Source organism: Mirounga leonina, unplaced genomic scaffold (genome assembly GCF_011800145.1).
Source record: "Mirounga leonina isolate KUSES-001 unplaced genomic scaffold, KU_Mleo_1.0 Mir_168, whole genome shotgun sequence".
Lineage (NCBI taxonomy): Eukaryota > Metazoa > Chordata > Mammalia > Carnivora > Phocidae > Mirounga > Mirounga leonina.
In genome coordinates this window covers 15,946,813-15,973,346 of record NW_023270426.1, presented here as the reverse complement: position 1 = coordinate 15,973,346, position 26,534 = coordinate 15,946,813, and the positions used below count along the sequence as shown (strand labels likewise).

The following is a 26,534-nucleotide window of genomic DNA, read 5'->3' as shown; positions in this document are numbered from 1 at the left end:
TCCATTTACTACTTGACCCCCAAGGTCCTATCCAGATTCAAACTGAGTCCCTCTGGCTGATGTGCTAGCCTTTCCATTAGGTCTAGCCAGGGCCCACACGGTAGTTACCTATTGGACTACCGTAAAGAATAAGCAGATACAGCAATAAAAACCTGGAATAGGAAACATATGGCAGTCACTGTTCCACAGTAAATCCTAAATGCTGCTGGACAGGAAGAGCAAGGACCCCTTGCTTTTGGCAAAGCAATAAAGTCCTTAGTCAGTCAATCTGGTAGCACGTATCCTGTTTTCTGGGAGACTCAAAGACCCTCTCTTGTCCATTGTTCTTCAAGGCTCCTGGTTCTGTATGTTGGGGAAATGCTTGCCCAGAGGTGAGGATACTGGGAAAGATGCCCTTCTTTGAGGCTCTGAAGCTTTCACTTTCTATTGATATGAGTTCAGGGGCCCAGGGATGGCTTTAAGAGTTGAAGTGAGCTAGCCAGGCCTGGGGTTTCTTGGCAATATACTCCATTCAAAATTATTTTTTTCTAGTCATTTCTATGTACAAGTAGCCACAGGCAAACACCCTGAAAATTTTTAAGCATGAAGATTTTCATCCTTTGGTAATGGCCTCTATGTTCTGCCCATTCCCCAACCCTAAGATTAATGAATACCCTTAGAGTAATGAAAAACTATAGGCTCCATTGAGTAAATGCACTGTATATCTGATCCTTGTTTGGAAAGTGGGAACGGCTTGAGGCACTGATTTTATTTCATGTCAGAACTCAGAAGCCCCCCGCTTGTATTGGCTATAGGGTTAGTGAATAAGAGCGATTCTCATTTTCAACACTGCCAGACTCTAAATCTCAAGTATAAGACTCTCAATCAGGATTTAGACAGAAAAGTGTCCTTAGCAAAATAGTACTTCCTTCCATATTTGCTTTGCACCAACTAGCTTAATCTGCATTCATCCTCTTTTTCAGAATTTTGCTGAAAGCAGGAAGAAATAACCAGAACACCTTGACATTCTGGTTATTTCTCTTATTGCTGTAGCCTCAGCTGGTACTTGGTCTGTGTCTCAAGAAACACGATGAGGCACTGACCTCATGTTTCATCACTACATAACAAGGACCACCAGCCTAAAGACTGTAAAGGTCAGGTCCACAACAGTCCTATCCCCCTCTGTCCTTGCCTTCCATTCAACTAATTTCACATTTTAGGCTGTGTAATTTTCAGTATCTCACTTCTGGTAACAACTTCTGTTGTTTTTGGTTAAAAGTAACAGAAGCTGACTCTGGACGATTAAGCAGAAAAGTCATTTATTAAAAAGGTTATTAGTCTAACTCAAGCAATTATTGTGAGGGCTTAAGAATCAGGCAGGCTTAAGGCTAAGCTTCCAGCAACAATGTACAAAGCCACACCACAAAACTGGCCTGATGATGAAAACTACTGCTGCCTATTGGGCACTAGAAGAAATTGCCACCAATTCTACCACCATGGAACACAAGATGCTACATTTCAGATGCTGCTGGAAACTCAATTTTTTTGCTCCTGCCACCACACCAGTGCGCTTCTGCATCAGTAAGTTGACTCTGCAACCACTGATGCTACTCTTGCCTGCAAAAGAGATTCTATGCCAACTGTCTTTTCTCAAGTTCATTTCTGAATGTGAGTGAATATACTTCACCTATGTCAAATTCTATGCTAAGCTGTAAGGAAAACTGAGGAACTGAATTTTCTAGATTCTATGATGGGAATTTAGAACTTAAGGAGATGGAAATACCTGAAACAAAATTATCAATTCAAAGAGTGGTAAATAACCAGAAAACCTGCCAAATATTCACTACTCCATCCCTTCACCCAATTCACCTTATTAGGTAATCTCTGGAATCAAAAAGTACCCTTAACTGAATTTTTCTAAATTAACTGTTAGCACTTTCATAGGCCAAATATATCACAGGTGTATTTATATGCTGTATACTATTTTTCACTGTAATTTTGCTTTATTGATGATAAAATCTCTGACTTTGCTCTCTATATTAGATGTCAATGTACCATAACAGCATAAGTTTACTGAAGTTGTCAGATCTTGAAAAAGAACTATACTGAGATCATGATTTATTTCCTGTACTTTAGGCTCCTGAAAAACCTTATCTATTATGGTCATATGAAATGTATCACTTAAAAAGTAATTTCTTAAAATAAAAAGGCTTTAATCAAAATTTAGGTCAAGATTAAAGATAAATAAATAAATAAAACAAAAGAGGAAGGAATATTTCCAAACTCATTTCATGAGGCCAGCATTACTCTGATACCAAAGGACACTATAAGGAAAGAAAACTAGAGGCCAATAACCCTGAGGAACATAGATGTAAAAATCCTCAACAAAATATTAGCAAACCAAATTCAACAATATGTGAAAAGGATCACACATCAAGATCAAGTGGGATTTATACCAGGGATGCAAATCAACATCTGCAAATCAATGTGATACACCCCATTAACAAAATGAAGGAGAAAAAAAAATCATAGAGTCAACTCAAAAGACATAGAAAAAGCATTTAACAGAATTCAATATACACCCATGATAAAAACTCTCAGCAAAATGGGTATCACGGGAACATACCTCTACATAATGAAAGTCATATATGACAGGCCAACAATTGACATCATACTCAATGATAAAAAACAGAAAGTTCATCCTCTAAGATCATGAACAAGGATGCCCATTCTCATCACTTCTATTCAACACAGTACTGAAAGCCTTACCCAGAACTAGGCAAGAAGAAGAAATAAAAGGCATCTAAATAAGAATAGAAGAATGGTCTCTATTTGCAGATAATATGACATTATATATAGAAAACCCTAAAGACTACCAAAACTGCTAGAATAAACAAATTCTGTAAATTTGCAGGATAAAAAAATCAATGTACAAAAAATCAGTTGCATGCCTATATACTAATAACAAACTACCAGGAAAAGAAATTAAGAAGATCCCATTTATGATCGTGTCAAAAATAATAAAATACTTAGGAATAAATTTAACCAAGGAGGTGAAAGACCTGTATACTCAAAACTGTAAGATAGTGATGAAAGAAATAAAAGACAATACAAATAAATGGAAAATTATTCCATGCTAATGATTTGGAAGACTTAACACTGTTAAAATGCCCCTAATACCCTATGGAATCTACAGATTCAATGCAATCTCTATCAAAATTCCAATAGCATTTTTCACAGAAATAGAATAATCCTAAAATTTATATAGAACCCCAAAAGACTTTGAAAAGCCAGAGCAACCTTGAGAAAGAAGAACAAAGTTAGAGACATCACACTTCTTGATTTCAAACTATACTACAAAGCTGTAGTAATCAAAGCAATATGGTATTTGTGTAAAAACATAAGAATAGACACATAGATCAATGGAATAAAACAGAGGGCCCAGCAACAAACTCATGCATATACTGTCAATTAATTAACAACAAAGGAAATGGGAAAGGATACAATAGGAAAAGATAGTCTTTTCAATAAATAATTCTGGGAAAACTGGACATCCACATGCAGAAAATGAAAGTGGACCTTTATCTTACACCATACATAAAAATGAACTCAAATGGATTAAAGGTCTGAACATAAGACCTGAAACCATAAAACTCCTAGAAGGAAACACAGGGGAATAAGCTTCTTGACATTGGCCTTGGCAATGATTTTTTTGGATTAGACATTGAAAACAAAGGCAATAAAAGAAAACATAGTAGGACTAAATCCAACTAAAAAGCTTCTTGTACAGCAAAGGAAATCATCAACAAAATGAAAAGGCAACCAATGGGATGTGAGGAAATATTTGCAAATCATATATCTGATAAGAAGCTAATATCTAAAATATATAAAGAACTCATATAATTCAATAGCAAAAAACCAAACATATAATTAAAAATTAAATTAAAAAATTCGATTAAAAAGGTGCTGAGGATCTGAACAGACGTTTTTCCAAAGACCTATAAATGGCTAATAAATACATGAAAAGGTGCTCATCATCACTAATCATCAGGAAAATGAAAAGCAAAACCACAATAAGATAGCACCTCACGCCTGTCAGAATGGTTATTATCCAAAAGACAAGTAAGAAGTGGTGGCAAGGATGTGGAGAAAAGGGAATCTTTGTGCACTACTGCTGAAAATGTATATTGGTGCAGCCACTACAGATAACAGTATGTAGTTTCCTCAAAAAATTAAAATAAAATTACCATATGATCCAGCAATTCCACTTCTGGGTATTTATTCAAAGAAAATGAAATCACTATCCTGAAAATATATCTGTACCATATGTTCACTGCAGCATTATCTATAATAGCCAACACACTGAAACAATCTAAGTGTCCACTGACAGATGAATGGATAAAGAAAATGTGGTGTATATATATACATGGTGGAATATAATTCAGCCATAACCAAGGAAGGAAATCTTGCCATTTGTGAAAACATGATGGGCTTTGAAGGCATTATGCTAAGTGAAATAAGTCAGACAAGGACAAACACTGTATTATCTTACTTACATGGAGAATCTAAAACAAATACAATAACAAAATACTGAACTCACAGATACAGAGAACAGATTAGTGATTCAGAGGTGGAGAGTATGGGGACTGGATGAAATGGGTGAAGGGGGTCAAACAGTACAAATTTCCAGCTTTTTTTTTTTTTTTAAGATTTTATTTATTTTTCAACAGAGAGAGAGAGACAGTGAGAGAGGGAACACAAGCAGGGGGAGGGGGAGAGGGAGAAGCAGGCCTCCCGCGGAGCAGGCAGCCGGATGCGGGGCTCGATCCCAGGACCCTGGGATCATAACCTGAGCCGAAGGCAGACGCTTAATGACTGAGCCACCCAGGCGCCCCCAAATTTCCAGCTTTAAGATAAATAAGCTCTGGGGATGTAATGTACAGCATGGTGACTATAGTTAACAATACTGTACTGTATATTTGAAAGATGTTAAGAGAGTAAATCTTAGGGGTGCCTGCCTGGTTCAGTTGGCGAACATGCGACTCTTCATCTTAGGGTTGTGAGTTCAAGCCCTACATCAGGTGTAGAGCTTACTTAAAAAAAATAAATAAAAAGTAATTTTTAAAAAATTTTTTAAAAAAAGAGTAAATCTTAAAATTCTCATCATAAGAAAAAAATGTGTAACTGTGTGGTCATCAAAGTTAACTAAAAACTTGTAATCCATGTTAATTGTATTTCAATTAAAAAATCTATCAATGGCATGGTTTATAACAGTTTGGTAATCAGAGAGTTGTTTAGGATATAAATAAATTATAGGACATTGAAATATTTAGAATATTTAGCTCCACAGTTCTAGCAATGTCTCTAAACATATTAAGCACACAAATATATATAAGCTCAAATTAAAGAACTTGAAGAAAAACTGTTTTTTTTTAAGAACCTGTCCTGACCCACCAAGTGCTGGATTTGGAACTCTGCCTATGTGCCTGTGCCTCAACAACACCTCTGCCTCTCTTATCATGGCACCCAAAGGATTGTAATACTTAGCTATTTGTTTTCCACATAGCACTCTAAGTTCCATTAGGACAGGAACTGTTTATTTTTATTTTTTAAGATTTTATTTATTTTTGACAGAGAGAGAGAGAGTGTACAAGTAGGGGAAGCAGCAGGCAGAGGGAGAGGGAGAAGCGGCTCCCTGCTCAGCAGGGAGCCCAATGTGGGGCTTGATCCCAGGACTGTGGGATCATGACCTGAGCCAAAGGCAGACGCTTAACCATCTGAGCCACCCAGGCACCCCAGGACAGTAACTGTCTTGCTCATTTTCTATTCTCAGTGCCTAGCACAGTATGTAGTCAATAAACGTTTGTTGGATCACATGAACTTGCCTCAGAATAAAAACCATATGATAGTTTTAGGTGAAGACAAATATAAAAAAAACAAAGAACAGAAGTTTAAAAATGCACTTGAAATAAAGAATAGTTTCCTGGAACTTATATAACACACATGTACTTTGTTTGTCTTTCACATATAGTCCAGAGAAGAAATTTAAAAAATATGGATAATGCTGTTTAGAAACAAAGTATGATTAATATATAGCCATGTGAAGCCCTGAATTTTCTTGTTCACAATTTGTTCATCATACATTTCTTATTCATAGTTTTTTCTTATTCACAAATTCGGCGACTGTCTATAAAATATATGTTTGATAAAGGCCAACAATGAAACCAGCTGTCAATATTCCTATGAGAAAGAGGGCTTTGACAAATGTCAATAATCAATGAAAAAGTGTAGAACAAGGGAATAATTTCAGTATTTTTCTAAGTCATAGTTATTATTTTTCTATACACTATCTAGAAAGGCTAGGCTAGACTAATGATGAAAATGGTATGAATCAAAGATTATGATTAATCCAAATTCATGTACCTGAGATACCAAAAAAACAAACAAACTAGACACACACACAGAAAAAAGTAGGGATACATGGAAAGAAAAATAGTTTCCCCAATATTTTTTTTCCTCATCCTGCCCCAGTTTCTCCAATATTTGAAAAGATTTTAAAAATAATGAATCAATAAAACTAAAAGACAACCTATGGAATGGGTGAAGATATTTGCAAATGACATATCTGATAAAGGGTTAGTATCCAAAATATATAAAGAACTGATACTACTCAACACCAAAAACCCAAATAATTCAATTAAAAATGGGCAGAAGATAAGAACAGACATTTCTGCAAAAAAGATATAGATGGCCAACTGAAACATGAAAAAAATGCTCAACATCACAGATCATCAGGAAAATGCAAATCAAAACCACAATGAGATATCACCTCACACTTGTCAGAAGGGCTAAAATCAAAAAGACAGGAAACAACAAGTGCTGGTGAGGATGTGGAGGAAAAGGAACCTTCGTGCACTATTGGTGGGACTGCAAACTGGTGCAGCCACTGAGGAAAACAGTATGGAGATTGCTCAAAAAATTAAAAAATACAACCACTCTATAAGCCAGTAATTCCACTAGTGGTTATTTACTCAAAGAATAAGAAAACACTAATTTGAAAAGATATACGCACCCCTATGTTTATTGCAGCATTATTTACAATAGTCAAATTATGGAAGCAGCCCAAGTATTCACTGATAGATGAATGGATAAAGAAGATGTGGTGTACATGTATAAGATGGAATATTGGTGTACATGTATAAGATGGACTATTACTCAGCACCAAAAATAATGAAATCTTGCAATTGCCAACAATATGGATGGATCTAGAGAGTATAATGCTAAATGAAATAAGAGAAAAAGAAATAGCATATAATTTCACTCATATGTGGAATTTAAGAAACAAAACAAACGAACAGAGAAAAAAAGAGATAACCCAAAAAATAGACCTTTAACCCTAGAGAATAAATTGATGATTACCAGAGGGGAGGTGGGCAGGGGGAAGGGTAAAACAGGTGAAGCAGATTAAAAGTATACTTATCATGATGAGCACTGAGTAATGTATAGAATTGTTGAACCACTATACTGTATGCCTAAAACTAATATAATACTGTATGCTAACCATAATGGAATTGTGATTGTAAAGTCTCAGCATTTTATTTTTAATTTTTTAAAGTTTTAAAAAATGAGTTTTTCTCAAATGATGAAATTATTTGGTCTGTAATAAGAAACTTGTAATTATCTACAAGGATAGTGATGTGATTTTTTTTTTAAAAAAGAAAAAATGAGAGGGGCGCCTGGTTGGCTCAGTCAGTAGAGCATGTGACTCTTGATCTCAGGGCTGTGAGTTCAAGCCCACTGGGCATGGAGCTTACTTAAAAAAATAAATAAATAAAAAGGAAAAAATGAGAAGTTATTTAGTATAAAGAGTTCTTGGTAGGTGTTCGTATTTTATTTCCACTGTAGTTATTTTTTGAAAGGGAAGGAAAAAGAGACATGGATTTAAAATTCATGTAGCTGTTTCTGAACTTGGTGATTATTCTTGCAAATGAAGTTTAATTATTTTCAATATCTATTATTTTTCACGTTGGGACATTATCTGATTATTTTTTAGAAACACACTATCACAACTCTACTTTTTAGCCAAGTAGCAGAATTCATTTCTGTACACCAGTATAGACATTGCTAAAATTTGTGGAGAGATTTGCTTAAAGTGGTTGTAAAACAGAGATTAAAAAATCAAATTTGTTATATCTTGGGCCCACAGGAATAAATTAAGAAAAAGAGACCCATATATCTCTTAATAGAAAGAATGAGGCCATTATTAAGGTAATACAGCATTCTATACTAATTACCATGAAAGAGTTAAAATTTTCAATCTTGTGGGAAAATTAAATTATACAAAAACCAATAGACAAAAAGAAATTTAAACCAATATTGTCATATCTAAAACAAGGCATGTGAAGTATAGATATCAAATTTAGTTAGTTGAAATAACTTCAATTTTTATTCATATAAATAAAAATACCTTTTTAAAATGATAAAAATAACATTTAGCTGTGACTACCTGTATAAAATGTTGGCTATCTTATACAAAAGCTCTAACAGTCATTATTAAGATTAAAGATGATGACTAAAATTTGCAATTTAGATTAACTGTGTTTACCGCTCTTATAAATACAACTCAGATCTAATAACTTCTGATAAATTCTCATGAACTAAAAATAACTTTAAAGCTCTATAGGACTTATACTACTATATATCAAGATTTATTATAAGGCTGTAATAATTAAGACATTATGGCATATGATGCATGGATACAAAAACTAGTTACATAGATTATAAAGTTCAGAAACAGATATATGCATATATAGTTATCTGATTTTACAACAAAGGTGATCCTGCAGTGCAGTGGGGAAAAAGTGGTCTTCTCAATAAATGATGCTGGATTAAATGGACATTCACATGTAAAAAAATAATTGACAAAAAGCTTATGATTTCACTTCTATGTGGAACCAAACAACAACAACAACAACAACAATGAATAAAAAAAGCAGAAAGAGACCTATAAATACAGAGAACAAACTGGTGGTTGCCAGAGGGGACAGTGGTGGGGGAATGGGCAAAAAAGGGGGTGAAGGGGAGTGGGAGGTACAGGCTTCCAGTTATGAAATAAATAAGTCACAGGGATAAAAGGTATGGATAGGGAATACTGTCAATGGTAGTGTAATAGTGCTGTGTAGTGACAAATGGTAGCTACACATGGGATTAGCACAGCATGTACAGTGTTGTCATATCACTATGTTGTGTACCAGAAACTAACATAACACGGTGTCAACTATACTTCAATTAAAAAAAAAAAACTTCACTCCTATCTCACACCATATACGAAAATCAACTCTAGTTGATAGAGACCACCAAATGGAAAAGATCAAACAATAAAGCTTTGGGAAGAAAGCATAGGAGAATCTCTTTATGACCTGGCTTGAGATAGGCAAAGATTTCTTAAGACTCAGAAGTACCAACCATAAATGAAAAAACAGACAAACTGGATCACATTAAAATTAAGAACTTCTTACCAAAAGACAACATTACCAAAACAAAAAGCAAGCCATTAAGTAGAAGATTCTTATAAAACACATATCCAACAAAGAATACATATTCAGAACATACGAAGAATTTCTTCAAATCAATAATAAAAAGGCAGATAACCCCTTGGAAAAATGGGAAAAAGACTTGAACAGACACTTCATAAAAGAGAATATCCAAACGGCCATTTAAAAACTGAAAAGGTGCTAGTACTTCATTAGTTACCAAAGCAATATAAATTAAAATCACAATGCAATACCATTATACAACTACCAGAAAGGCTAAAATTAAAGATGTAGAGTACCAAGTATTGGTGAGGACGTCAAGCAACTGGAGCCAGACACTGCTGCTGGAAGTGTAAATTAGTCTAACCACTTTGGAAAACTGGTTAGCAGTATCATGTATTACTTTTTTGATAAATACAGTGAAGTACTATAAATGTCTTTTCTCTTCCTTATGATTTTAATAACATTCTCTTTTTTCCAGCTTACTTTATTGTAAGACTATAATATAATACATATAACATACAAAATATGTGTTAATGTACTTTTTATGTTATCAGTAAAGCTTTTCATAACAGCTGGCTATCAGTAGTTAAGTTTCTGGGTAGCCAAAAGTTACACATGAATTTTTTTTTTTTAATAGAGAGAGAGAGATCAAGCAGTGGGGAGGGGCAGAGGGAGAGGGAGAGAGAGAATCTTAAGCAGGCTCCATGCCCAGCGTGGAGCCTGACATGGGGCTCTATCCCAGGAGCCTGAGATCATGACTTGAGCCAACATCAGTAGTTGGATGCTTAACCATTTGAGCCACCCAGGAGCCCCTATACATGAATTTTCTAATGTGCAGGAGGTCAGCAACCCTAGCCCTTGCACAGTTCAAGGGTCAACTGTATATATATATGTTTGTATATATACGTATACACATATGTACACAGATGTACATTTTATTTTTCATATATGTATAAATTTTAATCTAAAAGGCACATTCAATAATGTTCAAAGAATCAACATTCATTATAGTCCAGAACTAGGAGCAACCCAAATGAACAGGAAGGATGAATTGTGGTATATTCAAAGAATAGTCATAGAAATGTTGCTATACACAACAATACAGATGAATCTCACAAATACAATGTTGAAAGAAACTAGACAAAACAGTAATCCTATATGATTCCATTTATATGAAGTTCAAACGTTTTATTATATTAACTTAAAAATCTATAATATTAATAGGATAGTGGTTAGCTTGTTGGAAGGGGGTATCTGGAAAAGACATGATGACATGAGGGGTTTTGGAGATATTGGTAATATTATTAAATAGCTTACTGTAGATGTTGGTTACATGGATATTTCACTTTGTGAAAATTCACTGGCTGTATAGTTATAAATAGTGCACTTTTCTGTTTGTATGTTATACTTTGATAGTTCACTTTAAGAAAAAAAGAAGCCTTTCAAAAATTTGAATATCATCTTTTTTGTTGTTGTTGTTGTCCCCAAAGATACTTCAGGCAATGAAAACAAAATATAATGTGATATGAAAATTCTGCTGAGGGGCGCATGGGTGGCTCAGTCATTAAGTGTCTGCTTCAGCTCAGGTCATGATCCCAGAGTCCTGGGATGGAGCCCAGCATCAGGCTCCCTGCTCTGCAGGAAGCCTGCTTCTCCCTCTCCCACTTCCCCTGCTTGTGTTCCCTCTCTCGCTGTGTCTTTCTCTGTCAAATAAATAAATAAAATCTTAAAAAAAAAAAAAGAAAATTCTGCTGAAGTCCTACAAGGAGTCTGGAGGTATAATGGAGGATCCTCAACTATATTTCCATTTCCTATAATCATTTTTAAAATAACTTTAATCATAGAATAAAAGGTAAAGAACAGTTAATAAGTGATAAGTAGGTGATAAATGATAACAGTTTAAGTAGGTGATAAATGATAACATAATAATTAAGAACCCCAAATAAATACGATGAAAAACTGGTCATATTGTCTTTTAACTACAGTTCTATAATGTAACCAGTGGTTAAGATTAAGAAGAAAAAATAAATTTAAAAAAGAAAAAGAAAAAAATCTAGTAAAACAAAGTTTTATAATCTAGCATTAAAAATGGTAGCCTTACAAATGTATAAAGATATACCACATTGTCTAGCAAAATCAAGCTGTTTTACTAATCAGCATTAGAAATGCTGCAATTGCTCAATATTTTAAAATACAATGAAGTCAGAAAATATTTTTAATTTTACTTACTCAGTGTATTGTGGTCTGTGTGAATACCTTGTATAACAGATGTTCTGAGTAACAATTCAACATCGGAACCTATTTTTATTAGCTGTTAAGAAAACCAAACAGAATAAATCCTTTGGATATTTTTTCAATGGTCCTTATGAATGCACTGTTTTTGAAAAATGTAAATTTACTGTTATTTCTTTTTGGGTAATACTGCCTTTAACTTTTTCTAACCATTCCAAGCATACAGAAACTCAGACATATGTGTACTTTTATCCATCCGTTCCATATTTTGTTCCAAAATAGATTCAGAGTGTTTTTTGTTGGAATATATATTTAATATGTTCAAAATGCTGTTTTCTTTGGGAGAGGGTTGAATCTTTCTTTTATAGAGTTGGATGTTCTAAACACTAGAAATGATACTGAACTAGGAGTCGGAATACTTGGATTCCATAGCTCTATCATTAAGTATTAGGCCTTTAAGTTCTCTTTAAGTTTCAGAACTTGTCATATGCAAAATGAAGAAGTGGACTAGAACAAAGATTCTCAAAGCTGTGGACCCCTGAGGGATCTTGAGACCCTTTCAGATACCATGAAGTCAAAAGGATTCTCATAATACTAAAGCTTTCTGCACTGAGTTGTGAGCAGAAGTAGAGCTTTCTCCATGGAATACCATTTTATATGAATGAGCAACAGACAAACTATGATCAGACTTGGGTATCTGGCAAACATTTTCTTGAAAATGAATGAGCTGACTCTGTTATTTATTTCAAGAAAACAACTAACTGTATTTGCTGACAATGGTAAAATTCAAGTTTTCAAGAAAAAATTAGAATTCTAGGGAAACTATCTGCCACCATGAGCTTGATAGTTTTTCAATGCTTATGGATTTTTCTGATGAGATAGATATTAATATTAATAAATATAATTTTAAAATATTACATACTGAATTATGTTAACATTTGGGAGATATGCATTACTTGGTGAACCTGTATTCTCCAAATCAATGGTGCAAGATGTTACAAAATCATGCATGGTAAAAGATCCATTCAAAGAGAAAGACAGATTAAATCTATTGGTCTACTAATGAAGACTTAAGAGCATGTGGAGAAGAATATCCTAGAAATAAGCAACAGCATAAATGCCCTGAGACAGGAAAGTTCTTGGTAAATTCAAGTGCCCTCAATACACTGAGACTGTAAGAGTAAGAGGGATGGAGGGGGCTAAGGTGGGTAGTTAATAGAGGTCAAATGATATAGTCTTTTTTTTTTTTTTTTTAAGATTTTATTTATTTATTTGACAGAGAGAGACAGCTAGAGAAGGAACACAGCAGGTGGAGTGGGAGAGGGAGAAGCAGGCTCCCGGCTGAGCAGGGAACCTGATGCGGGGCTCAATCCCAGGACCCTGGGATCATGACCTGAGCCGAAGGCAGATGCTTAACGACTGAACCATCCAGGTGCCCCTGGATGATATGGTCTTGTAGGTCATGGTAAGCACCTTAGATTTTACTTTGGGATGAGAAGCTATGGGGGTTGTGAGTACAAGAGTGATGGGATATGCCTTTTTATTTAAAAGGCTCAATCTGCCTTTAAAAGTACTGAGAATAGGCTCCAGGGAGTTAGGGAGGAAGCAGGGAGACCCACTAGGAGCCTGTTGTAACAATCCAGTGAAAGAGGATAGTGGCTTGAACTAGGAGATAATGATGGGGAGGATGAGAAGTGGTCGAATTCTGGATATATTTTGAAGTCAAGAAAATTGGCTGACAGGCTGGATATAAGTGTGAGAGAAAGACGGCAATCAAGAAAGAGAACATCAAGTTTTTTGGTCTGAGCATTAAAAGGTGGGAGCTGCCATTAACTAACATGGAGAAGGTGTGGAAGAGCAAAGCCTCAACTCCCAACAGATCTGAGAAGGGACTTAGCAGGAGAGAGAAAGAATAAAAACGGGCCTCCTCATCCACTGGAGGTGCATGAACTGAGTCTACTCATAGGTCTAAGGCAGGAAACAAGGCTTGTTGAGGAATAAGGGATAAAGGGAAATCAGAAAGGATGAGCAGGAGGTGGTCTGTATGAATCCTGGAGCAAAAAAAAAAAAAAATCTATCTATCTGCTTACCTACCTATCTACCTCTCTCCACCCATTGGTCTAACAGGTAACAGAGTTCCACAATGCAACTAACCTTTAAGGAAGTTTACGATTTGTTGAGGTGTAGTATCAAAGAATATTCACAATTTATTTGAAAAGTCTATTTATACTCCTAACTCTTTTCCAACTTCATCTGTGTGAGGCTGAATTTTCTTCATATATTTCAACCTAAAAACATTGCACCAGATTGAATGAGGAAGCAGATATGAGAATTGAGCTGCCTTCTATTAAGCCAGACTTTAAAGATTTTATTTATTATTATTTGAGAGAGAGAGTGAGAGAGAGAGAGAAAAAAGAGAGAAAACATGAGCAGGGGGAGTGGTAGAGGGAGAAGCACATTCCCCACTGAGCAGCAGGGAGCCCGATGCGGGGCTCAATCCCAGGCTTCCAGGATCATGACCCGAGCCAAAGGCAGATGTTTGTTTGTTTGTTTTTAAAGATTTTATTTATTATTGAATTATTATTATTTGAGAGACAGAGAGACAGAGAGACAGAGAGAGAGTTAAGCCAGACTTTAAAGAGATTTGCAAAATGGTAAAACAGTGTCCACTCTTCTCACTAAATGTTTTGAAAATATAGTTATTTTCCATAAACAGTATGTTTGTTACCACATAATGAGCTTATTATTTTTAGATAAAAAATACGTATTTTAAAAATCTCTCAGTTTTAATTTCTACTAAGATAAATATTGAAAGGCATACCACATGAAACGTACTTTTTGGGGTCCTCAACTTTTAAGAAGGTAAAAGGGTCTTGTGACCAAACAGTTTAAGAACTGCTGGTATAAAAGATACCTAAGATTCTTTGTGGTGCCAAGACTTCATGAACCTTCCAATACATAACAACAACAATGTAATTTACTAAACACTACTAAATATTTAATCTATGCAGAATTATATAAAATACACATTTGTATGTAACAAATAAGTCATTTCTAGACTGCTTTATGTTAAATTAGTGCTTTACAAATAAAAGGAATTTACAGTTGATATAAAGACATGTCAATTTAAAAATTTTTTATCATGATTTCAAAATTTAAAAATAATTACCATATTGTTATTAATCAGCCTACTGAATAGCAAATACAAACTTTTGTATACATCTTTTAACTTCAAGTTATGACTTGATTATGATGTCATCTTAACTTCTGCCATGAATAAAAATTACACAGTCCCTGTTTGCCCTATCAGATGGTTAAATGAAATCTTTCCCTTTCTACTTTATACGGGAGGGATAGAAACACTTAGGCTATCTCATTTTGACTCATTAACTTGATTATTACAGATATTTACTATTCTAAAAACAGCATTTTTCTCTACCAAAAAGAAATGCATTTTTTTCTAAAAAAATTTAACATGTAGAAATTTTATTAAACATGGAAGATTCTAATTTGTACCTTCCTCTTTATCAAACCAATTCTTGGAATTATGATTGCCCCTGCAAATAATTTTCCATTTTTTGTTTTCCTCCTAAGGGTACTTTCCCTACATTTATACAAAGTATAAGTAAAGTGTACAGAAACACTTAGGAAGCTCAAAATAGAGACAATATGCATGTATATGCAGTATGATTTTATACAAAAAAGGAATCATTGTGCATTTTTTTAAATGAACATGTACTGGGCGTAGTAAGAAGCTCACCAATCAGTGTCAGTAGACTGACTGTCTTCAACTAGAGCAAGTGACCAAAAGGCAAAGCAAGAATAGTTCATGAATTGTGGCTGATTAACTCTCACTGCCTAGTTAGGAATTAAAAAAAAGTCTGTCTAGCTGAGCTAAATGAACATTAATTCCTTCTGTAGTTCTAATACTCATGCTCCTTAGTTTTAGTCACTTGCCTTAAGTAAAGATAGAATTTCTGTGGGTTTCTGGGTTGGTTGAGCTGCTCTTGATTTGACCATAGCTACATCCATGTTTTGTACCTGGTAACTTGCTGTCTTAAGGGTGTAGCAGATGACCCTAAAGAGGTGAGCCATACCAAACAAGTGAAGGTTATCTATAGTTGTGATATAACTACCAAGTAATAATCTTTATTTCATATAACCCCTTTATTTTCATCATTTTCTAAGAAAATTTATAAGGGCTTTATCATAATTGAAAGACTCAATTACTATACCTCTTCTATTTTCTTGGGAGAAGTTTCACTTTTATTACTTTTGAATTCTTCATTTATCTTTATTCTGGCTGCTAGAGAAAGAAAAAAAATATATAATTATTTCTCTTCTAATTTATAATTCCTGTCCCAAGAATTTATACCTTATTCATTATAACTACTTCTCTAGTAGTCGAAACAGTTTTGCCCCATGTGAAACTAATTATAAAAATAAGACTTTTTTAAAAAAAAACTGTCCTAGAAATCTTTGGACAGGCTGGCAAATTTTTAATTAAACCTAATATACTCTAATATACAAATACTTTCGTTTCCTGCTTTTTACTTCCAATTTCATTTATATACCTCTAGCTATCAGATTCTAATGAATCCCATTTAATAATTTCTTTCCATGAATCTAAAAAATTAAAATGCTTTAAGATGGCAAAACTCAATACATACAAACACGTTAAACCACACACACACACACACACACACACACACACACAAATAAAATAAAGACATAGCACCAAAATATATATAAAAGTGGTTTGGCTGGCATGTAAAGTGAGTGATAAATACACCTTTGTTCATGTAAACCACTGATACTTTGGCATCATTATAGCATAATTTAGTCTAATCTGACAAGTGCCTTATTGTTGCTGTGAGCATTTAATGGAACAACCCATGTAAAGTGCTTAGTAATTATGCAATGTTAGCTGTTCTTACGTCACTTAATAACACTTGAAGTGCTGTTGATAGAGAATAGCCAGAAAACCCTCCTTCTATGCTTTATATATTTCAATATTAGGTGCTGAAAATTTGGGATTTGGAGCCAAACTGCTTAGGTCAATCCTAGCTCTACCTCTCACTAGTATGATGTGAGACAAATCCTTTCACATTTTGTCAGTTTTCTCATTGGAAAAAAATTATAATAGTAACTACCCCACAGGGATATATGAAGAACTAAATGAATTTGGTAAAACATATACAATATGAAGCATATATTTTAATATTCAAGAAATTGTTCTTGGTGAATTACAAAAAAACTTGAATTCCTAGGGACAGTGGGGATACTACCTAGGTGCCCTCTTAAAGAGTTTTAGAAATATATGAAGATAGATGGGGCGCCTGGGTGGCTCGGTTGGTTAAGCATCTACCTTCAGCTCAAGTCATGATCACAAGGTTCCTGGATCGAACCCCGCATTGAGCTCCCTGCTCAGCAGGGAGCCTGTTTCTCCCTCCCCCTCTGCCTCTCCTCCTAGCTTGTGCTCTCTCTCTCAAATAAATAAAATCTTAAAAAAAAAAAAAAAAGAAAACGAAATATATGAAGATAGATACTGCACATGACCAATACATAACCTAAGCTTTAGAACTCCGACTTTTAGATATGATAAAAGCCACTTAAAACAGTGAAATACTAAATTTGTAAACATTTGGGATAGATTCTTTTTCACAGCTGCTATCATTTCTGGAATGACACAAGGAATTAATAATATGGAAGTATCTGGTCCTAGAGAGTGTGAAAATGTGATTATATAATAGAAATAAGTTTAACGGCTTGACAAGCAATGGAGCATGCTAAAATTCTGATCTTTTCTGATTCTTTATAAAAACTAGATCTTTAAAAATTTTAAGTAGATACTCCTCAAAGCAGTGTAATGTAAACTAATCTTCATAAAACATAACAAAATTAGGGGAGAGATATGAAGATCACTCTCTAAGATGGGTCTTGACCATGCAAATTCTCTTGGATATATTAGAAGCCATGTGAAGAACTTACTCCAACATGACGAAAAATAAACCTACCTTCTAATGCTCTGGTATCATTTTTAAAAACCCGTTGTCTGGTCCTGTGTAATGTTTTAAAGAGCTGTAAAACCTATAAAAAAAAATTAGAATTCAGACCTCAAAAGAAAAAAATTTTACATTTTATATAATTACAAGGATTACAAGGTATTTCTTTTCTCTTTAGTTACTTGGACTATTTTTCAAAATAGCCAGTAAAACCAGGGTTTGCCAAAACAATTTTCCCTTTGTTATTTATCTTTAAATTTAAAAAAAATTAGATTTACAAAAATAATACCAAGTTCTTTGGGAAAAAAAAACAAGGATGGTTAAAAAGTTAATAATCCCCCTGCCAAAACCAGTCTGCTAAAGTAACTTTGTCAGTCTGGTATGTATTTGTTCTCACTTTTCTTAACATATGGAGGCCTTCATCTGCTCTAAAAGTTTTACACACATATACACAAACTCATGAACTTATTACATCTTAAGAGAGCCCAGAAGGAAGATGTTTCAGATAATTTAGGAAAGTGTAATTGTGATTTCCCAAAGAGAAGTGGAATGTTGAGACTTATGAATATTCTAACACTATGTTAAAAAAATAGAAGAGCCTGACATTTTGGTAGAAGACAGATTGTGTAGAGGCTTTAGTGTTAGGCCAAGCCTACTTCACCCTTCTCAAGTTTAAAAACGTACTCAATATTGTTCCCCCGATATTGTTTTTTCTCCTGTCTTTTCAATTTTAGAGAATAGAAGACACTGAGTTTCTCAAGCTGGAAATCTCTACACAATTCTTTAAATCTCTATTACTCTTCATGTGGAAATTTTAGGACTGTCTCTCTAATGTTTTCGATATTCTCCATTCCTGAAAATTATTTAAGTTCAGACCCTCCCATCTCTTGCATAGACTACTTAACACAGATTTGTCACTCTGCCACTATTCCCTCCAATCCATTCACTAGATAAAATATCTAATATTTATTTACTAAGTATACCCTGTGCTAGGCATTGTTTTAGGTATTTACATATATTAGAAAACCTATAACATCAAAGGCAGACACCAAAAGAAAAACAGGAAACACGAAGCAAAAAACATAAAACACAACAAACAAAAACCAAACAACCAAAATGAACTTCCTCAGAAAAGTAAGTGACTGCAGAGATGGAATAACAACAAAAAGAAGCCATAGTAAATTGAAAAAGGAACATTCAGAAAACGCCCCAAAGCTCTCAGATATCAAATGAAGGATAGCAAATATTAAGGGTAGAAAAACAGCCAAGAAGTAGAATAAAAACTCAGAAATTGAGGCAAGAAAACAAAATTAAGGGAGTAGTCCAGATGGACCAACAATTACATTAACTGGATTTCCAACAAGAAAGAACAGAGGGGTGCCTGGGTGGGTTAGCTGGTTAAGTGTCCGAGTATTGATTTTGGCTTAGGTCATGATCTCAGGGTCCTGGGATGGAACCCAGCGTCGGGCTCTGCACTCAGCGTGGAGTCTGCTTAAGATTCTCTCTCTCTCAAATAAATAAACAAATCTTAAAAAAAAAAAAGGACAGAGAAAACAGACAAAAGAAATTAAAAAGGGAAAAATTAAGAAAATGTTACCAAGTAAGGTGCATCGGTTACTTGATTGAAAAAGCTCCAAGTGCCCAACACAAAACCCATACCATAGTACATCATGATACAGGTTCAGTACGATGCTCATAAAAAGAAACACCTTGAAAATAAAAAACAGTTCACATAGAAAGGACAGAAAATCAGAATGACACCTGACTTCTAAATAGCATCACTGTGAGAAGACAATGGTATAAGATCTTCAAGTTAAAAAAAAAAAAAAAATGCCCAGGGCAACCCTCTTGGGCCCCCTCCCTCTTTGGGAGCTTTGTACTATCACTACTATCACTCAATAAACTATGCGTTGCTGCCCACCAAAAAAAAAAAAAAAAAAAAGATGTCCAGCTTAGAATACCATACATAGCCAAATTACCATTTAACTGCAAAGGCAAAGAGACATTTTTGAAAATACGAAGTCTCTTATCTGCCATACATCCTTTCTTGTAAAGCTATAGAAGAATGTACTCCACAACAAGGGGATGAACTACAAAAGAAAAAACATGGGAACCAGTGAGGCAGGTGATCCAACACAGAGAAGATGGTGAAGGACAAATACAGGTCACCATTTGTGCAGCCAGTCTACAAAGCAAAGTCCAGACTACAGCAAAAGGTTGAACTGATCCAGAAAAGATGTTCCCAGGAAAAAATCAAACTGATACTGATTTTGGGAACAGATAAGTAGGAAACTAACCAATGATAATAAAAACAAGGTTATTATTTTCAAGAAAAACAGAATTAGAAAAGAAAGGCAATGTAAGAGGACTCAGCTGTGGACAATTTTATACAATCAGAGTACTTAAAAAAATGAAAACTAATTCACCAAAATTTGTAAATGAGAGGACTAAGGTTTTTTTTTTTTTTTTAAAAAAGATTTTGTTTATTTATTTGACAGAGAGAGACAGAGCAAGAGAGCAAACACAAGCAGGGGGAGTAGGAGAGGGAGAAGCAGGCTTCCCGTGGAGCAGGGAGCTCGATGTGGGGCTCGATCCCAGGACCCTGGGATCACGACCTGAGCCGAAGGCAGACGCTTAACAACTGAGCCACCCAGGTGCCCCAGGACTAAGGTTTAAGAGGGGAGCTCAATCATCAAATTCTATTGTTAAAAGTCAGTAAATAGTATCTCCCAACAGAAAAAAAAAAACCCCACAAAACACAACGAATAGCAGTTTAAGTATGTTCTTTAGAAACATGGAGGTAAATGTGAGAATAGCTAAAATGATTAAAAGCACTTATCTCTGGGGAGCAGGAATTGAGAGTATGTAGAAGGAAGTATACACCTACTGGTTTCTGTGTAACACTTTGATTTCTTAAACCTTACACATTTATCAACTTTATTAAAACTAAAAAAAAGTATTTTAGAAAGAGGAAGGGAAAGGACATTATCAAAAAAGAGATTAGACAAGCCCTGACAAGAAGAAAGTATCTGCAAACCATATATCCAGTAAGGGGCCCTTATCTGGAACATTTAAAGAACTTTTACAGCTCAACAATAAAAACACAGACAAAGGATTTCAATAGACATTTCTGTAAAGATAGACAAATGGTCATCAAGGCCATGAAAAGATGCTCAATATGATTTGGCATCTGGGAAATACAAATCTAATTCTCAGTGAAGTACACTTAAGCCCAGCAGAATGGCTATAATGAAAAAGAAAATCAGTAATGAGTAACGAGTATTGGCAAGAATGAGGGAAAATTGGAACTCTTATACATTGTTGCTGGGAATGTAAAATGTTGCAGCTGTTTGGAAAACAGTTTGGCAGTTGCTCAAAAAGTTAAACACAGTGTTATCACCTGATCTAGCAATTCGATACTTATATACCCAAGGAAATGAAAACATATGTTTACACAAAAACTTGGACTTGAACAATCATAGCAGCATTATTCACAACAGTCAAAAAGTAGAAACAACTCAAATTTCTATCAATTCATGAACAGGTAAATAAATGTGGTATATCCATACTGTTACAGCTTAAACTGTGTTCCCCCAAAGGACATACTGAAGTCCTAATTCCTAGTACCTGTAAAATGTGACTTTATTTGGAAATAGGGTCTTTGCAGATGAATTAAGTTAAGATGAGGTCATTAAAGTGGGCTCTAATACAATATGACTGGTATCCTTAAAAGCAGCAGCAAACGCCATGTGAACACAGAGACACACACAGACTGCCATGTAAAGACGGAGGCAGAGATTAGAGTGATGCAAGAGTGAGCCAGCAAGCCAACAAGCCAATGAACATCACGGATTGATGGCCACCATCAGAAGTTAGGAAGAGGTAAAGATTCTACCCAGTTTCAGAGGAAGCATGGCTCTGCTGGCACCTTCATTTCAGACTTCTGGCCTCCAGGACTGTGGAGACAATACCTTTCTGTTGCTTTAAGCCACCTAGTTTGTGGTACTTTGTTAGAATAGCCATAGGAAACTAATACAGATGTTAGTATTGGGAAGTGGGGTACTGCTACAATGAGTACCTAAAAAATGGAAGTGGCTTTGGAACTGAGATGTGTAGAGACTGAAAGAATTTTGAGGTGTTTGACAGTAAAAGCTGAGACTGCCATGAAAAGATTGTTTGTAGAAATACAGACTTTAGGGCGCCTGGGTGGCTCAGTTGGTTAAGCAACTGCCTTCGGCTCAGGTCATGATTCTGGAGTCCCGGGATCGAGTCCCACATCGGGCTCCCTGCTCAGCGGGGGGTCTGCTTCTCCCTCTGACCCTTCCCCTCTCATGCTGTCTCCCATTCTCTCTCTCAAATAAAATCTTAAAAAAAAAAAAAGAAATATAGACTTTAAAGGTAATAGAATATCATAGAAACCCAAGCAGTTTAATATTACAACAGTGGTAGAAGATAAGTTGCATGGGATTAAGAGCAAAGTGGAAAGTTAAGTAAATGTAATCATTTTAGGGGCACCTGGGTGGCTCAGTCATTAAGCGTCTGGCTTTGGCTCAGGTCATGATCCCAGGGTCCTGGGATCGAGTCCCATGTCGGGCTCCCTGCTCAGTGGGAAGCCTGCTTCTCCTTTCCCCACTCCCCCTGCTTGTGTTCCCCTCTTACTGTGTCTCTGTCAAATAAAAAAAAAAAAAAAAACTAATCATTTTACTTGTTTTTTAGGGAAAAAAGAAATTTCATTACTACAACAGCCAACCCCCCTAATTTAAGAACTAGTATACACAAAAATAAATTTAAAATGGATTAACATGAAACCATAAAACCATGACACTCCTAGAGGAGAACACAGGCAGTAACGTCTTTGACATCAGCTGTAGCAACTTCTTTCTAGATATGTCTCCTGAGGCAAGGGAAACAAAAGCAAAAATAAACAACTGGGAGTACATCACAATAAAAAGCTTTTTGCACAGCGAAGGACATAACCAATAAAACTAAAAGGCAGCCTATGGAATGGGAGAAGATATTTGCAAATGACATATCTGATAAAGGGTTAGTACCCAAAATATACAAAGAACTTATAAAACCCAACACCCAAAAAATGAATAATCCAGTTAAAAAAGGGGTGGAAGAAATGAATAGACATCTTTCCAAAGAAGACATATAGATGGCCAACAGACACATGAAAAGATGCTCAACATCACTCATCATCAGAGAAATGCAAATAAAAACTACAAGAGATACCACCTCACACCTGTCAGAATGGCTAAACTCAAAAAACAAGAAATAACAGATACTGGTGAGGATGTGGAGGAAGAGGAACCCTCTTGCACTGCTGGTGGGAATGCAAAGTGGTGCAGCCACTCTGGAAAACAGTGTGGAGGTTCCTCAAAAAGTTAAAAACAGAACTACCTTATGATCCAGCAACTGCAATACTAGGTTCCACAGAATACAAAAATATTAATTCAAAGGGTTATATGCACCCTGATGTTTACAGCAGCATTACTTACAATAGCAAAATTATGGAAACAGCCAAGTGTCCATCGACTGATGAATGGATAAAGAAGTGGCATATAAATATACAATGGAATATTACTCAGCCATAAAAAAGAATGAAATCTTGCCATTTGCAATGATGTGGATGGAGCTAGAAAATATTATGCTGGGGCGCCTGGGTGGCTCAGTTGGTTAAGTGGCTGCCTTCGGCTCAGGTCATGATCCTGGAGTCCTGGGATTGAGCCCCACATCCGGCTCCCTGCTCAGCAGAGAGCCTGCTTCTCCCTCCTCCTCCTCTGCCTGCCACTCTGCCTACTTGTGCTCTGTCTCTCTCTGTCAAATAAATAAATAAAATCTTTAAAAAATATATTATGCTAAGCAAAGTAGGTCAGAGAAAGACAAATACCATATGATTTCACTCATATGTGGGATTTAAGAAGCAAAACAAATGAATAAAGGGGGGAAAAAAGGGAGAGGCAAACCAAGAAAGACTCTTACCTATAGGGAACAAACTGATGGTTATCAGAGGGGGGTAATGGATTAAGTAGGTGATGGGGATTAAGGAGGGCACTTGCTGTGCTGAGAACCAGGTGTTTGTTGTATGGAAGTGTTGAATCACTGTAGTGTACACCTGAAACTAATATTACACTGTAGGTTCACTGGCATTTAAGTAAAAACTTAAAATAATAGAACCAGTATAAGAAAATGTCATCAATACTGTCTTGGAACTATAAGAGCTAATATCACCTTAGAGTTAATCAATTTTTATTAAATGCAGAAAGCTAGGTCACAGATTATCTTCTCTTCCTCATTTACTTATACTAATTGGATAATTTAGGTAATGTATACGGAAGGCGGACTCTCTACAGACAGATCAGTTGGAACAGGACATTGCCACTTATTTTAACCTTGGACAAGTTACTCAGCCTTTTTGTCTCAATTTTCTCACATAATGGGTTAATATTAAGGGTGTATGGGAAAATTTCTGAACTAGGTTTCACATTAGATAGCTATTACTTACCTATCTCTTCCAATTCTGGGTTATATGCTCTTCCTGAGTACATCCACAGCACTGGGCACTTACTACATAGTATGTGAAATCAAATGCTTACTTGCTGTGGTCCCATACTTCTTCAAAGGCTATGTATCCTTTACACTTACCGTTAGTATCGTCTATATATGGTAGGCCTCCCCAAAAGTGTTTTTGGAATGAATCTTAATTTCTTTTGAATTCAAGTTTTCCAAGCAACTTCCCACTTCAAGGACTTTCCATATACTACTTCCTCTTTCTGGAATACTCTTTCCTCTCTTCTTCTAGCTAGTTTCTAATCAACCTTCGGGTCTTAACTTTTAATTCTATGAGAGACTTTTTTTTTTTTATAGGCTCCATGCCCAGTGTGGAGCCCAACCGCAGGGCTCCAGCTCAAGATCCTGAGATCAAGACCTAAGCTGAGATCAAGAGCAGGACGCTTAACTGACTCAGAGACCCAGGCGTCCCAAAAGATTTTTTTTTTTTTGCATCCCTCTAGAGAGGTTAAATCCCAACTATAAGCTCACAAAATACACTGTATTTTCAATTCAAAATCTCGCCCCTTAATTTTTTTTTTGAAGATTTTATTTATTTATTTGACAGAGAGACAGACAACACAAGTAGGCAGAGGAAGAGGGAGAAGCAGGCTCTCCTCTGAGCAGGGAGCCCCACGCGGGGCTCAATCCCAGGACTCTCGAATCCATGATCCCAGCCGAAAGCTGACGCCCAGCCAACTGAGCCACCCAGGCGCCCCCCCGCTAAATTTCTTTATGAAGGCAAAGGTGGTCTGTTTATCGTTGCATCCACTGTGCCTAGACAGTGTAGGCTAAATGTTGGCTGTAAGGTATTACCGATAGCTATTATGGACACTCAAATTATCTGAATAACTCTTCACAGTTGTTTCTCCTGGTGCTGTGACATATACTAAAATGTACTGAGAACACCAAAGTCAGTAGTACAGGAGGCACCGCTTGGTGGTGTCTTACTATTGACCAACCATAAACATTGCTTTTCCTCACTATACAGTAACAGGCCTTTCCCCCCTTTTCCGTGCTTACACTGCAGCCAGTGACAGAGACAGGACCAAACTGGGCATGCTGATGTTGAAGGTTAGGGATGGCTTGTCCCTGAGAAGTGTGCGCCGGCCAGGAACGTGCACCAGTTTGACAAGAAATGAATCTGACACCAGGTACTCAGGGAAGCACCCGGCGGGGGCATCACTTCCCAAGCTCATTTCGAGCACTCAGGTCTCACGGGTCTCTGCTCTGTCTCCCTGGGTGTTGATTTTTGGCAAGTGATTCCGCCCGGATTCAGTTTCCTCGGTGCCATACTTCGGTGTACCTTCCGGTTATCTGGTTATCTGACTAAACTTTTCACCTCATCGGACCTTTCACTCAGTAGAGGGTTGCAGCGCAGGGCTGCCTTTGGCGTCTCGTCTACCTCTCAACGACGCGAAAAAGGTCCCTCAAACACTCGGTGTGGGGATGAAACGGGGGCAGAACTTGCACGACGTAGAAACAAACACTTCGGTACCCCAGGAGACCAGTGCGGAAGCTCTGGTGCCACCCTCCCTCCTCGCACCAGCACAAACCCTCCACCGCCCTTCGCAGGTGGTCACTGTGCTCCTCAGCGGCAACGTTCACAAGCTCCGTGGAGGGTCCTGAACCCACACCTACTGAGATTCCAGACAACCTGCGCAGGACCGCCCGTTTTCCCTCCCCGTCGGCAACGAACCCAAACCTTCCCGGGCCCTGTCACCTTGGCCGCCTGACCCATGGCTCTCCTCACCGCGGCGGCCGCTTCTCCGGCGATCGAGCCTCCCCGCCTCTCGGCAACCAATCACTGCCCGGCGTGGACTATCCAACTCCCCGAAGTCACGTTCCTAACGTGCCGCAACCAATCACCGCGCAGATTCCCCCTTGTAGCCCCGCCTTCCACAAAGACACTGGAGACGAGTTTGCTAAACGGCTGCAGTCTGGTAAGAGCGCGAGAAGCTGCCGAGCCCAAGTACTGGAGAGAGGAGAACGGAAATTACCTGGACGCCATGTTAGTTAGGGGCAGAGTCACTTCCGGTCTCTTCCGAGGCAGTCAGGTGTCGGGGGTGGGTTATTTATTGGAGGTCTTCAACGTCTCTGTTATTACCTCTTGTTTGGAGGTTGCGGTTATCTAATAAAGAACCTTTATGTTAATGTTTCCCAGTTGCGACAGTCTACTTGTGAAAGTGCATAAGAGCCAAGCCCTAACAAGTATAGCTGCCGTTAATTG

The 26,534-nt window shown here is 36.5% G+C and overlaps 2 protein-coding genes across 4 annotated transcripts in view; both read right to left on the bottom strand.

Annotated features, from left to right (window-relative positions):
• Positions 1-14,114, bottom strand: part of CDC42SE2 (CDC42 small effector 2) — a 185,768-nt gene extending 171,654 nt beyond the window's left edge. Inside the window, exons 1-2 of one of the 2 annotated variants that reach the window (XM_035014054.1) lie at positions 13,902-14,114; positions 11,745-11,826 (exon numbers count right to left, since the gene is read on the bottom strand). The gene's annotated coding sequence lies outside the window, so the exon portion shown is untranslated. The remainder of the gene's footprint in view (positions 1-11,744; positions 11,827-13,901) is intronic. The other variant, XM_035014053.1, reaches the window with a different exon arrangement.
• LYRM7 (LYR motif containing 7) overlaps positions 1-26,220 on the bottom strand; it is a 33,387-nt gene extending 7,167 nt beyond the window's left edge. The window contains exons 1-4 of one of the 2 annotated variants that reach the window (XR_004680872.1): positions 26,028-26,220; positions 17,765-17,837; positions 15,983-16,053; positions 11,745-11,826 (exon numbers count right to left, since the gene is read on the bottom strand). Coding sequence is in view for 1 of the 2 variants with exons in the window: in XM_035014052.1 (XP_034869943.1) it covers positions 11,745-11,826; positions 15,983-16,053; positions 17,765-17,837; positions 26,028-26,045 (244 nt within the window). In the remaining variant the exon portion in view is untranslated. The remainder of the gene's footprint in view (positions 1-11,744; positions 11,827-15,982; positions 16,054-17,764; positions 17,838-26,027) is intronic. The other variant, XM_035014052.1, reaches the window with a different exon arrangement.
• Positions 26,221-26,534: the final 314 nt, after the last annotated feature.